Source organism: Vipera ursinii, assembly GCF_947247035.1.
Source record: "Vipera ursinii genome assembly, chromosome: 4".
NCBI lineage: Eukaryota > Metazoa > Chordata > Lepidosauria > Squamata > Viperidae > Vipera > Vipera ursinii.
Window position 1 is genome coordinate 2,247,865 of NC_139514.1, and position 14,749 is coordinate 2,262,613.

Genomic DNA, 14,749 nt, shown 5'->3' on the forward strand with positions numbered 1-14,749 from the left:
GGGGAACCTTTACCTTTACTTTTAACCTGGATATGTGTGTGTGTGTGTGTGTGTGTGTGTGTGTGTGTGTGTGTGTGTGTGTATATGTTAAGAATTTTGTCAAGGCTTTTTGACAAATATATATATCGCTTAGGAATTAAGAACTGTGTTAGAGCATTTAGCATTTAAAGTGTCAGTGCTGCAAACACTGACAGGTTTTGCACTGACAATATAAGAGACAGCCTGTTACTTTAATTGCTTCATTGGGGGGGGGAGGAAATCTACCCGGATGTTGTGAGAAGATTGGAAAAGCCCGCGTACAGAATGGGAAGTGAAACCTCATATGTAAAACTAATTGGATAATGTGATTTATGACGTGTAGATAAGGGCAGGGATTGTGTGTGTGTTATGATGGATTTGGGGGGAAGAGATTTCAGATTCTGGCATCCCTCCATGAGTGCTGATGTTCCGTTTCATTATTAAGACTTTTTAGATAAACAATGCTTGCATTTTGTTTGAAACTGTTATCTTTTATCAGAACCATGACATAAAGGGTTAAAAGCTGTATGCTTAAGAGAACTGTGTGTAATCTAGATATTGTAATTTTCATGAAATGAGATAAAGGAAATTTGGGTCACCTGAAAGTTAAATATTATGGATATTAAAGGCTAAACCGGAAATATGTAATTAAAAATTAAAACTAGGTAAAATTTAATAACAGGATATTGATTGTTTAATTGAGATTTATTAAGATGTGTATGAGCAAAAGAAATGTATAGCTGCGACAATGAAGTTTATATTAAGTTTTGATACAATTAGAAATCTGTCAGCCTAAATATGAAATATTTAATATTCAATATTATTTAATATTCAAAATGTTTTGAATAAGAGTTAAATTAGATGACTAGACACATTAAATGGAATATTTAAAGATTAAATGTATTTTTAATTATGGTTAAAAAGAATAAGAAATTATGGAAATGAATATAGATTAGCTTAGGAGGAATATATATTTTAAGTACTATTTTACTTTCTGTGTTTTTGCTCTTTTCCTTTTGTTTACTGTTTTTACCTATTCTTTAAGAAATGTAAAAGTGTTGAGATGGTTTATATGGGGAAAAAATGGATTTAAATCTTTAAATGTAATTAGCTGTTGAGATGATCTTAACCAGTAAGAGTACTGTCGTAAGTCAAGGACTGCCATCCTGCCATTTTCCATTTAAATGTTATCCCCTTTATGACTTGTGGACTTCAACTCCCAGAATTCCTCAGCCAGTGTGAGGGAAATATGACCCCTTTATGACTTCTGGACTTCAACTCCCAGAATACCTCAGTCAGCATTCCTGGCTGAGGAATTCTGGGAGTTAAAGTCCACAAGTCATAAAAGGGCCAGGTTTGAAGAGCCCTGGTTTAAGATATTGGAAATAAATGTTTGTTTGCGGGGTGATGTTTTGTTTGGCAGGATTTTGACTATTAAGCCAGGCATTCTTGCAAATTTTTGAATTAGAATTCTTTCTTGGCCAAGTATGAAGAGTTCCCTCTTAGTAAAATAAGAAAAGCATTGTAAAAGGTTACGGTCATGTCACCAACAAGTAAATTTAGTTAATAATTGTCACCCTCCACGCTCAGGCAGTGACCCTTTGTGCAAAATTTTTAAAAAACCGAAATAAATTTAGACAAATGTATAGCTTATCTACAAGATGAGCTTGTCAACCTAAACTGGATAATGACAGTTACAAAGGATTTATGTCTTCCCTTGTTATCTATAAGAGTGCCTGCTTTTCATCTCCGGGACTTGGGTCTGTCTAAGCCAGGGGTAGGCAACCTTGGCTCTTTTATGACTCGTGGACTTCAACTCCCAGAATTCCTGAGTCAGCCATGTTGAGGGGAAAGGGAGAGGTTTCCAAGCTGAGCCATTCTGGCTGAGGAATTCTGGGAGTTGAAGTCCACGAGTCATGAAGGGGCCGTAGTCCCCCCATGCTGGCTCAGGAATTCTGTGAGTTGAAGGCCACAAGTCATGCAGGGGCCATAGTTCCCCCATGCTGGCTGAGGAATTCTGGGAGTTGAAGTCCACGAGTCATGAAGGGGCCGTAGTTCCCCCATGCTGGCTGAGGAATTCTGGGAGTTGAAGTCCACGAGTCATGAAGGGGCCGTAGTTCCCCCATGCTGGCTCAGGAATTCTGTGAGTTGAAGGCCACAAGTCATGCAGCGGCCATAGTTCCCCCATGCTGGCTGAGGAATTCTGGGAGTTGAAGTCCACGAGTCATAAAAGAGCCAAGGTTGCCTACCCCTGGCTAGTCTAAATAAAAGAAGAAATAGGGGAGACATAATAGCAGTGTTCCAGTATTTGAGGGGCTACCACAAGGCAGAGGGGGCCAGGTTGTTCAACAAAGCACCAGAGGGCAGGATGAGAAACAATGGCTAGATTAGCTGACCAGAGAGAGAAGCAACCTGGAATTAAGGAGAAACTTCCTGACAGTGAGGACAATCAACCAGTGGAACTCCTTGCCACCAGAAATCATGGGTACTCCATCGCTGGAAGTTTTTAAGAAGAGACTGGACAATCCCCTGTCTGAGATGCTATAGGTCATCCTGCTTGAGCAGGGGGCTGGACTAGAAGACCTCCAAGGTCCCCTCCAGCTTTATTCTATGCTATGCTATGCTATGCGTCTAACAGAGTTCATGCTTCGGTTAAACATGGCTGCACTTTGGTTCATAGTTATACTTTAAAATACTAACTCTAGACTAGGGGTCTTCAAACTTGGCCCTTTTATGATGTGAACGCATGCCTGGCTGAGGAATCCTGGGAGTTGAAGTCCACAAGTCATAAAAGGGCCAGGTTTGAAGACCCCCTGCTCTAGCCAGTTGTTATAAAGAATAAACCTTATATAAAATGAATGTTATTCATAAGCTGTTATGCTATTCTACAATAGTGGGCACTATTCTAAAAGTATGCTTTAAGTCAGTATATATATATATATATATATATTTCCTCTCTATTCCTCTATCATATCTCCTTTCCTAAAAATACCTTAGCTAAGTGCCTCTATACGCCTATTGCTTTAGCAGAAATGAAAAATTACACACCTTACAAGAGCTTGTACGTGGGAACGCTCAGCTTCTCTCTCCAGCCAAACAGGCAGCAAAACCAGGGTTCCTTTTTGGGGGATGGAACGTTGTGAGAATCCGTTTTAGACTTACAGCAGTTCCCGACTTAGCAGCCGTTCATTCAGTGACCGTTCAAAGTTATGACCATTTCCCACACTTACGACCCTCACAGCCTCCTCAAGGTCGCGTGATCAAAATTCGGAGGCTTGGCAACTGACTCGTACTTACGACGGTCGCTGTGTCCCAAGGTCGTACGATCATCTTGGGCGACCCAGCAAAGTTATTAAGTGAAGCCAGATTCACTTAACGACTGGGTTACTAGCTTGTCGACTGCAGTGATTCACTTAACGGCGGCAAGAAAAATCGTAAAACGGGGGGGGGGGGAAACTCACCAAAATGTCTCACTTAATAACAAGAGGTGTTGGTCGCAAGTCGAGGAGTCCCTGTCCCGGCTCAGCCCTGCAACCCCTCAAGTGACCGCTAGGGGGCCAAAGGCGAGCTTCCTCTTTCCGTTGCGACCCGCGTTCTCTCGGGCTTTTGCGAACCGCAGCGCCCTTTCCCTTGGGCGCACCCGTGTCTGATGCAGCCCGTGCACACGTGCGGAATGCACCTGGCGAACTGCGCGGCGGCCCGCCATTAAAACCCATGCAATATCAGAATTATTTACTTATTTATTTATTTATTTATTATATTTTTATACCGCCTTTCTCCCGAAGGACTCAGGGCGGTGTACAGGGCAATAAATATAAAAGCAGAATACAAAAGTTAAAAAACGATTAGATATAGTGCCCAAATTTAAAACAATAATTAAAAACATATTAAAACCCCTGCCCTAACCCATCAAACCAGGTCGGATTGCTCAAATAAGTACGTTTTGAGATCGCGCCGGAAGGAGCGAAGGTCGGGGGCCGTCCGCAGCTCAACCGGCAAGCGGTTCCACAGGTCTGGCGCGCCCACAGAGAACGCCCTCCCTCTGGGGGCCACCAATCGGCATTCTTTGATCGGAGGCACCCTGAGGAGCGCACTGGACGGAGGGAAGTTGACGCCGGCCGCAGGTGTTGCCGTAGGTAATCCGGACCCATGCCACGTAGGGCTTTGTAAGTCATTACCAACACCTTGAATCTCACCCGGAGGACAACCGGCAGCCAATGCAGCTCGCGGAGCAAAGGTGTGACATGGGAGTATCGGGGAAAACCCCAGCACAACTCGCGCGGCTGCATTCTGCACCAGTTGGAGCCTCCGAGTGGACTTCAAGGGCAGCCCCATGTAGAGAGCATTACAGTAGTCCAGACGAGAGGTCACGAGCGCCTGAGTGACCGTACGCAAGGCATCCCGGTCCAGATAGGGCCACAACTGGCGCACCAGGCGAACCTGGGCGAAGGCCCCCCCTCTAGTCACAGCTCCGATATGCTCTTCTAAAGAGAGCTGTGAGTCTAGTCCAGGGGTAGGCAACCTCGGCTCTTTTATGACTCGCGGACTTCAACTCCCAGAATTCCTGAGCCAGCCAAGCTGGCTCAGGAATTCTGGGAGTTGAAGTCCGCGAGTCATAAAAGGGCCGAGTTTGAAGGACCCCCCCCAAGTTGCGCGCCCTATAGATGACCTGCTTGTTGCATAAGAGCAGGGGTCTTCCAACTTGGCCCTTTTATGACTTGTGGACTTCAACTCCCAGAATTCCTCAGCCAGCATGCCTGGCTGAGGAATTCTGGGAGTTGAAGTCCACGAGTCATAAAAGGGCCGAGTTTGAAGGACCCCCAAGTTACGCACCCTATAGATGACCTGCTTGTTGCATAAGAGCAGGGGTCTTCCAACTTGGCCCTTTGATGACTCGTGGACTTCAATTCCCAGAATTCCTCAGCCAGCGTGCCTGGCTGAGGAATTCTGGGAGTTGAAGTCCACGAGTCATCAAAGGGCCAAGTTTGAAGACCCCTGCATAAGAGCTTCATCAGAATCCGGGCGTCCGGATTTCTGCCCCCCCCTCCCCGCCTTTTCCTGCAAGGTGGAGCCCGATGCGCTGCAAGATGGAGCCCGGCGCCCGCGGGCGCCCGGGCAAGCGCCCTTCCTCCGTCTCCCCGTGACTCTGCGGTGTCTGGGCCCGGGCGGTGGCGCTCCGCAGGAGCCCCATCTCGATCGGGTGGAGCTGGGTTGCCGGAGGAGGAGCCGCGGAGCGGAGAAGGAGACGGAAGAGGAGAGCCGGGAGTTCCGGGGTTGGCGATCCTCGCCCAGAGCGCTTACAGCGGCGGCCGCAGATGCGCAAATCTGTGAGCGGGGGGGGGGGGGAAATCCCCGGGGGAGAGAGGAAGGGCAATCCTGGGGGAGGGGGAAGAAGAAGCTCAGGGGGAGGGGGAATCCTGGGGGGGGGGAAAGAGGGAATTCAGGGGGAGGGGGAATCCTGGGGGGGAAGGGGAGCTCAGGGGGAGGGGGAATGAAGGGGAAGGGGGAGTTCAAGGGGGGGGGAATCCTGGGGAAGGAAGTTCAGGGGGAGGGGGATTCCTGGGGGGAGACAGAGGGGAGGGGGGAGGGGAGGGGAGCCTGGGGGAGGGGGAGGGAGAGTCCTGGGGAGGGGGAATCCTGGGGAGGGACAGAGGGAACCCCAGGGGAGGGGAGGGGAATCCTGGGGGAGGGGGAATCCTGGGGGGGGAAAGAGGGAATTCAGGGAGAGGGGGAATCTTGGGGCGGGAAGGGGAGCTCAGGGGGAGGGGGAATGAAGGGGAAGGGGGAGTAAAAGGGGGGGGGGAATCCTGGGGAAGGAAGTTCAGGGGGAGGGGGATTCCTGGGGAGAGACAGGGGGGAGGGGAGGGGAGCCTGGGGGAGGGGGAGTCCTGGGAAGGGGGAATCCTGGGGAGGGACAGAGGGAACCCCAGGGGAGGGGAGGAGAAATCCTGGGGGAGAGGAAGTCCTGAGGGAGAGGGGAGGGGAATCCTGGGGGAGGGAGAAAGGAGAAACCGGGGGGGGGGGCTCTAGAAGGAATCCAGGGGGAAATGAAATTCTGGGGAAGGGGAGAAACTAGAGGGAGGGGGAATCCTCGGGGAGGGGTAGAAAACGCCAGCTCCTCTGCATCCCAAAGGGGGGGGGTGCGGACATGACCCCCAACTGCAGAAGACTGCTTTGCCCTCCTTCCATGGGGCCGGGGGGGCTGCTTCCTCTCTTCCCCCCTCCCCATGGTGCAGGTATAGGGTTTCCTGCCTGAGCAGGGGGTTGGACTAGATGACCTCCAAGGTCCCTTGCAACTTCTTCTTCTTCTTCTTCTTCTTCTTCTTCTTCTTCTTCTTCTTCGTATTATTATTATTATTATTATTATTATTATTATTATTATTATTATTATTATTATTATTATCACATCTGCATTTTTGCAGACTTGGTTTCTGTTTGGGACACAGAGACTTTGGGGTGGGGTTGGTTTCTGCTTTTAAAATCCTTTAGGGAAATATATTCCGCCTTTTAAATATTTCCAAAAATATTTCTGCTGGCTGAGGAATTCGGGGAGTTGTAGTGCACCAGTCATGAAGGGGCCAAAGTTTCCCCCATGCTGGCTCAGGAATTCTGGGAGTTGAAGTCCACGAGTCATGAAGGGGCCAAAGTTTCCCCCATGCTGGCTCAGGAATTCGGGGAGCTGAAGTCCACGAGTCATGAAGGGGCCACAGTTCCCCCATGTTGGCTCAGGAATTCTGGGAGTTGAAGTCCATGAGTCATAAAAGAGCTAAGGTTGCCTACCCCTGGCTTAGACTCAAAATCCCTAGGGCTGGCGTCTTCAAACCTGGCCCTTTTATGACTTGTGGGATTCAATTCCCAGAATTCCTCAGCCAGGCACGCCTTTCGGGTCCCATCATTCACGGCCCCTCCCCATCTTTCTCTTCCCCCACCATCACCACAGAAAGCGGAACCCCCCCCCCAAATACTTTCCATCCTGAAACGTCAGCCCAATGGAAAAAGGAAGCCGGGCTGCGGGGGGGGGGGGGGGGAGGAAGCAACTGTTTTTCTGATTAAGGCATTTGAACTGAAATGAACTTCAGAGTTGTGTTGGGAGTTTCCCGATACTCCCATGTTACACCCTTGCTCCCTCCGCGAGCTGCATTGGCTCCCAGTTGTCTTCCGTGTGAGATTCTTCCGGTTGAGCTCCGGATGGCGCCCAACTTTCGCTCCTTCCGGCGCGACCTAAAGACCTACCTGTTCGAACAAGCCGGCCTGGCCTGATGGGTGATGGGTTTGGGTTTTATTGCTTTTTATGTATTTTAACTTATTGTTATAGTTCTTGGGCATCTTGTTTAATCTCTTTTAATTTTTGTATTCTTGTCTTTTAACATGTTCACCGCCCTGAGTCCTTCGGGAGAAGGGCGGTATACAAATAAAATTATTATTATTATTATTATTATTATTATTATTATTATTATTATTATTATTATTATTATTATTATTATTATTATTATTATTATTATTATAATACAGTAACATCAAGAAAAATTAAAAGACACCTGTTTCTCAACCTTGTCAATTTGGACGATGTTGGGCGGATTTCAACTCCCAGAATTACTTGGCTGGCTGAGGAATTCTGGGAGTTGAAGTCCATTGATCTTAAAAAAAAGAAAAAAGAAAGAGGCTAAGGATGGGGAACGTTGATCATTCTAAACCAGGGCTCTTCAAACCTGGCCCTTTTATGACTTGTGGACTTCAACTCCCAGAATTCCTCAGCCAGCCAAGTCCACAAGTCATAAAAGGGCCACGTTTGAAGAGCCCTGTTCTAAACCATAATGCTCAGCCTCAGGATCTTGAAGATGGGTGGTCTTCAACTCCCAGAATTCTCCTGGCTGGCTGAGGAATTCTGGGAGTTGAAGTCCACTTATCTTAACTTTCTCGACGGGGCATTCAAACAAGCTGGAAATTCTATTGCTGGAGATTAGAAACGACTATTTGGCGTCTCTTTTTTTTCCCCTGCTGGAATTTTCCCGTCTCCAGGAAAAATGGCTGAGACTTTGGGGGTCTCTGAGAAAGTGACCCTCTTCCGCCAGAAAAACGGGGTCACTTACCGTGTCCCGGCTCTGCTCTACCTGCCCTCGGAGTCCACCTTCCTGGCCTTTGCGGAGGAGCGCTCCTCGCCCTGGGACCAAGATGCCAAGTCCTTGGTGATGCGACGCGGACGCAAAGAGGGCTTGTCCGTCAAGGTAACCCCAGAATCCAACACTAGCTTTTGCCTCTGGTTGTTTCACCTTTCACCTTTCAGGTGGATTCAGAAGCACCCCACGCGTTCACCTTTCACCTTTCAGGTGGATTCAGAAGCACCCCATGTCGTGGTAGTATAGACAGTCTTCAACTTACGACTGTAATTGGGCCCAGCATTTCCGGTTGCTAAGCGAGATAATTGTTCAATGAGTCTTGCCCCATTTTACGACCTTCCTTGCCACCGTGGTTCAGTAATCTGGCTTCCCCCATCGACTTTGCTTCTCTGAAAGTTACAAATGGGGGAAATCACGTGAGCCTAGGAAACTGTGACGGATGTAAATGCAGGTCAGTGGCCCAGGGTTTGATCACGTGACCATGGGGATGCTACAGTAAGGGTGAACCATGTCACAAGTCCCCTTTTTGACTGCCGTTGTAGCTTCAAACGGCCGCTAAACAAAGCATTGTAAGTTGAGGACTACCCGTATGGCTGCATTCACAAAACCACCAAGGAACATCCGGGGTTGCTACCTTATTGCAGCATACTAGGTTTGGTTGGCATCAAACTCGGCTTCTTTCAGTGCATTCCAAGTTGCAACGGCACTGGGAAAAGAGTCTTAGGACCACGTTTCCCACTTATGACCGTTGCAGCATCCCCGTGGTCACGCGATCAAAATTCGGATGCTTGGCAAGTGGTCCATACTTACGATGGTTGCAGTGTCCCGGGTGTGTGTGTGTATGTCGTGTGATCCCCTTCGGACAAGCAAAGTCAACGAGGGAAGCCAGTTTCACCTCAAACGTGCTACTAACTTAACAACTGTGGCAAGGCAGGTTGTAAAACGGGGAGAGAGCTCGCTTCACGAATTTCTCGACTTAGCAACAGAAACGGGCTCCGTTGTGGTCGTAAGACGAGGATTCCTGTGCCTCATGCATGAATTAGAACGCCGTGGCTTGCTGCCTCACTGGGCTTAAAACAAAACATGGTTTAGTGCAAGAGAGCCGAAACAGGTCCCAAGTCTTGGCTTTGCCAAAAGAAGCCGACGTGATTATCAAGGATCCGGTGGATTTCTTCATATCTGACCATTTCGTATCTTCTCTCTAGTGGGGTCCCCAAGAATGTCTCACCACGGCCACATTGCCAAAACGCCGCACCATGAGCCCCTGCCCCGTCTACGAGGCCAAGGATGCCACCGTTTTCCTGTTCTTCATTTGTGTGCTTGACCATATCACGAACGAAGACCAGATCAGGAGGAGCAAAAACGCGGCCAGGCTGGCCTACATCTTCAGCAAAGATGGCGGACGCACCTGGAGCCCAACGATGGACGTAACCGAACAGGTGATCGGAGAGGATGTGCGCAACTGGGCCACGTTTGCTGTGGGACCGGGCCACGGGGTGCAGCTGAGCTCCGGGCGGCTAATGGTCCCAGCCTACGCTTGCTACATCCACACACGTTGGTTTGGACACCCGATGTACTGTGGCACCAAACCGCACCCCTTCGCCTTCTACAGTGATGACGGTGGAAGGACGTGGCTGAAGGGCCAGCTTCTCCGAAAACCGCTGCCGGCCTCGGAGTGCCAAATGGCGGAGCTGGTGGACCAGAACAACAGCCCGGTGTTATACTGTAACGCCCGTGGCGGTGACGGATACCGAGTGGAGGCCTTCAGCAGAGACGGTGGAATCCGCTTTGAAGCCCCCTTCCAATCTCAGAAGCTGGAGGAACCTCCTAAAGGATGCCAAGGCAGCGTGGTGAGCTTTCCTTCACCACAACTGGGTTCTCCCTTGGCCTCCTCAAAGACCCCCGAATCATGGTTGATCTTCTCCCAGCCCACCAACCGAAAGGAGCGTGCGGATCTGGGCGTCTATTTGAACCCCTGTCCGTTGGAGGAGAATTCCTGGAAGACGCCATGGATCTTGAACACAGGACCCAGTGGCTACTCAGACATGGCTGTTTGCACCGGGGAAAATCCCCTCTTCTTTGGCTGTTTGTTCGAATGTGGAAAGTCGACGTCCTACGAAGAGATCGCCTTCCGATTGTTCAGTGGCGCAAAACTCTTGAAAACTCAGGACGCAAACTGTGAGGAAAAGGATTACCGTATTTTCCGGCGTATAAGACAACTTTTTAACCCATGAAAATCATCTCAAAAGTTGGGGGGTCGTCTTATACGCCCAGTCGTCTTATACGCCGGAAAATCAGCGAGCCCGGGAAGGCACGCCCTCCCCTCTCACTGTGGAGGAAGCAGGGCAGGCTGGCGTCTGGCGGGAGCCGGCAGGGCAGTCCTGCGCACGCGCGCGCTCCCTGGCTGTTCCCCGCCAGACGCCAGCCTGCCCTGCTTCCTCCACAGTGAGAGGGGAGGGCGTGCCTTCCCGGGCTCGCTGATTTTCCGGCGTATAAGACGAAAAATCTTGAGGAGAAATTTTTTAATTGGGGTTTTAATTGTGTACAGGGTTAATTTAATATTTTTTTAATATGGTTTTAACTTTTGTATGTTGGATTTTTTAATTCCCTGTAAACCGCCCTGAGTCCTCAGGGAAAGGGCGGTATACAAATGCAACTAAATAAATAAATAAATAAATAAAATCATCTGAAAAGTTGGGGGGTCGTCTTATACGCCCAGTCGTCTTATACGTCGGAAAATACGGTAACTCCCTATACAAGCCAGGCCCACATCTCTGGAGCCCATCAGCACCAGAGGAGGATTAAATCACAGACTTTTTATACATATCTTTTATGAGAGAAATTTTTAACAATGTTAAAACACAGAACAGGAACTAACCAGAAAGGAAACTAAAGCCAATAAAGAAAAATAGTAAATAGTGAAAAAAAAGAAAACGTGACAAAAAAGAAAATTTTAACAGAGTTTAAAAAAACATCATAGGAACTAACCACGGGGGTGTGGCGGTGGTTATACGGGAGACCTTATACCCGCGGGAGGCCACTGTCGTACAGATTGGCGGGAGTGAGTCCCTCCTCCTGAGGTGTGGCTCTGGGGCTCAATTGGGCTTGTTGCTGACATACCTGGCGCCCAGCTGTGTTGCAACGGCCCTGCCCGGGCTTCTCGACACCTTTTCAGAGTTGGTGGTTGAATTTCCCAGACTTATCGTTCTGGGCAATTTCAACCTTCCTTCCCTGGGCGGGTCGTCAGAGTTAGCTCGGGAGTTCATGGCCTCCATGACGGCCATGGACCTGACCCAAATAATTCAGGGTCCGACCCATGGAGGGGGTCACACTCTCGACCTGGTTTTTCTATCTGGGCGGCGGTTTGATGATCTGGGAGGGGGTTCGCCAACTACTGTCCCCCTGTCATGGTCCGATCATCATCTCCTGCGGTTGGTCTTCCGATACGCTACCCCTCGCTGCTGGGCTGCGGAACCGACCAATGGATCCAGGCGCCCAATGGATCCAGAACGGTTCCAGACGGCGCTTGGGTCTATACCTATCTCCTTCACTCACAGCCCGGCCGATGCCTTGGTGGAAGCCTGGGAGAGGGCTGCCACCGAGGCAGTCGACCGTGTTGTACCCTTGCAACCCCTGACCTGGCGCAGATCCCGATGGGCTCCATGGTTTTCTGTGGAGCTCCGGGAGATGAAGCGTCGGAGACGGAGTCTGGAGAGCTGTTGGAGATCCAGCCGGTCTGAATCTGACCGATTGCGACTAAGATCTTTTACTAGGTCTTACCTCGCGGCGATGAGGACGGCGAAGTCTAATTACTTCGCTGCCCTCATCACGTCCGCAGATAATCGCCCGGCCGCCCTGTTTAGGGTGACTCGCTCCCTCCTTAATCAGGAGGTGAGGGAGGAGCCCTTACAGGGTTGGGCCGAGGAGTTTAGTCAGCATCTGGTGGACAAAATTGCTCAGATTCGGGCCGGTTTGGACTCTGACTGGGCAGAGTCTGATGTGGAGGAATTGAGCGGTCTTGAGAGCAGTATTATCTGGACTGAATTCGATCCTGTGACTCCCGAGGAGGTGGACAGGATTATGGGGAGGCTGAGCTCTACCACCTGTTTATTGGACCCGTGCCCCTCCTGGCTGCTTTATTCAGCTCGGGAAGGGACACGAGGCTGGTTCCAGGCAGTGATATCTGCTTCTTTGAGTGAGGGTAGTTTTCCTGCCGCCTTGAAGGAGGCGGTGGTGAGACCCCTCCTCAAGAAGCCTGCCCTGGACCCGGCTATTCTGAATAACTATCGTCCGGTCTCCAACCTTCGCTTTTTGGCGAAGGTTGTTGAGAGTGTGGTAGCGCATCAGCTCCCTCTGTTCCTGGAGGAAACTGATTATCTTGACCCGTACCAATTGGGTTTCAGGCCCAGGTACAGCACGGAGATGGCATTGGTCGCGCTGATGATTGATCTCTGGAGGGCCCGGGACAGGGGATATTCCTCTGTCCTAGTCCTATTAGACCTCTCGGCGGCTTTCGATACCATCGACCATGGTATCCTACTGGGACGTCTCAGGGGGTTGGGAGTGGGGGGCACTGTTTTACGGTGGTTCTCCTATCTCCTGGGCCGCTCGCAGTCGGTGTTGACGGGAGGGCAGAGGTCCGCCCCGAGGCCTCTCGTTTGTGGAGTTCCTCAGGGGTCGGTCCTCTCTCCCCTCGTGTTCAACATCTATATGAAGCCGCTGGGTGAGATCATTCGTGGTTTCGGGGTGGGGTATCATCAGTATGCTGATGATACCCAGCTTTTTCTTTCCACCCTGAACCAACCCAGTGATGCCCTCGACGTGATGTCCTGTTGCCTGGAAGTGGTCCGGGTTTGGATGGGGAGAAACAGGCTCCGACTCAATCCTGCCAAGACTGAGTGGCTGTACATACCGGCATCTCGAGTGAACCATTTTTCTCCATCATTAACGATGGAGGGTGAGGTGTTACCCCCCCGTTGGTAGGGCTCGTAACTTGGGCGCCCTCCTGGATTCACAGCTCAGTTTGGAAGATCACATAGGAGCCGTGACCAGGGGGGCTTTCGCCCAGGTTCGCCTGGTGCGCCAGTTACGGCCCTATCTGGACTGAGATGCCCTACGCAGAGTCACTCATGCACTCGTAACCTCCCGGTTAGACTACTGCAACGGTCTCTACATGGGGCTGCCCTTGAGGACCACTCGGAGGCTTCAGCTGGTGCAGAATGCAGCCGCGCGAGTAGTAATGGGAGTTTCCCGATACTCTCATGTAACACCTCTTCTCTGCGAGCTGCATTGGCTTCCAGTTGCCCTCTGGGTGAGATTCAAGGTGCTTTGTCTTAATCCTGTGGGCTAGTATTAATTTAATTCTATTTTATCTTTCCTTTTTTTTTTGGTATTGTTTTAACTTGCCCTGTGAACCGCCCTGAGTCCTTCGGGAATAGGGCGGTAAATAAAATCAAATAATAATAATAATAATAATAATAATAATAATAATAATAATAATAATAATAATAATAATAACAACAACAACAACAACAACAACAACCAGAAAGGAAACTAAAGTCAATAAAGAAAAATAGTAAATAGTGAAAAAAGAAAACGTGACAAAATAAAAGAATTATATAAAATATAATCTGATCTTCTTGACAGTGGTTATAGATGCTTGTATATTTTCTGTCAGGGAATTGCGCAGCTGGTGTTCAAATGATACACACACACACACACACTCTGCAAGCTAGATAAGTCAGGCAAACAGGAGCATCATGAAGAAATCAACACATTAGGAAAATCATGAGGTCAATCACATTTCCGTCGGTAAGCAAGACAGTTGCTAAGCGAGTTTTGACCCATTGTACAACCTTTCTTGATACAGTTGTTAAGTGAGTCGCACGGTGAGCTAAGAGAATCTGCCTTCACCACGAACTTTGCTTGTCACGGGTTTCTTGCCTTTGCTTGTCACGGGGTTGGACTAGATGACCTCCAAGGTCCCTTCCAACTTTATTATTATTATTATCATATTGAAGCAGGCTCTGACCTTCTTGACAGCGGTTATAGATACAGGTATATTTTGCCCTCTCCCTCTAAAATTACATCATAATTTACTTCTTTCCATAACCTACTCGTTTTCTCAGTCTTCTAATTAATACACTTAGTCTAAGTTTAATTTTTTTTGCCTTCTTTTTTCAGCAAAATGTCCATAAGAGATTTGCAATCACTGACAAATGTAGTTCTTGATCTTTCTCTGAATCAGTTTTGCCACCTCTGCTTGTTCTGTCATCAGCCGTTCCTGAAAATTTCAGAGTTGTTTCCATTTTTGCACACATTAATAACCTCAGATGAATAATCATATTAAAATGACTAATTAATATGTTCAATGACTTTTTTCGCATCCCCTAGCCCCAGCAAGAAAACGATCGGATTTCGATTGAATGTTGCTCTTTAAAAACTCTTTGCATTTATAAAGTAATAAAGATGCCATGAAGAAAATCTAATAAATAAATATGTCTTTGAACCTAGAAATTTCTGGCCTTTTTTTTACAAATCCACCAAGCATATAATAAAATGATTGTTAATATTGTCCATATTTCCGACATAATTTTGAAGGGCCTTTATACATT

The 14,749-nt window shown here is 48.7% G+C and overlaps 1 protein-coding gene across 3 annotated transcripts; it reads left to right on the top strand.

Moving 5' to 3' along the window:
* The first annotated feature begins 5,264 nt into the window (after positions 1–5,264).
* LOC310640465 (sialidase-3-like) lies at positions 5,265–10,594 on the top strand. Of its 3 annotated transcripts, none has more exons than XM_083362751.1 (3): positions 5,265–5,345; positions 8,038–8,243; positions 9,341–10,575. In XM_083362751.1, the coding sequence occupies exons 2-3, from the start codon at positions 8,043–8,045 to the stop codon at positions 10,367–10,369; spliced, it is 1,230 nt and encodes a 409-aa protein (XP_083218877.1). In that variant the 5' UTR covers positions 5,265–5,345; positions 8,038–8,042; the 3' UTR covers positions 10,370–10,575. The 3 variants fall into 3 exon arrangements, with proteins under 3 accessions (XP_083218877.1, XP_083218878.1, XP_083218876.1); XM_083362750.1 differs by lacking the exon at positions 5,265–5,345 and adding an exon at positions 7,047–7,101 and having other exon boundaries at positions 7,531–8,243; positions 9,341–10,573; XM_083362752.1 differs by lacking the exon at positions 8,038–8,243 and having other exon boundaries at positions 5,277–5,345; positions 9,341–10,594.
* The last annotated feature ends 4,155 nt before the right edge of the window (positions 10,595–14,749 follow it).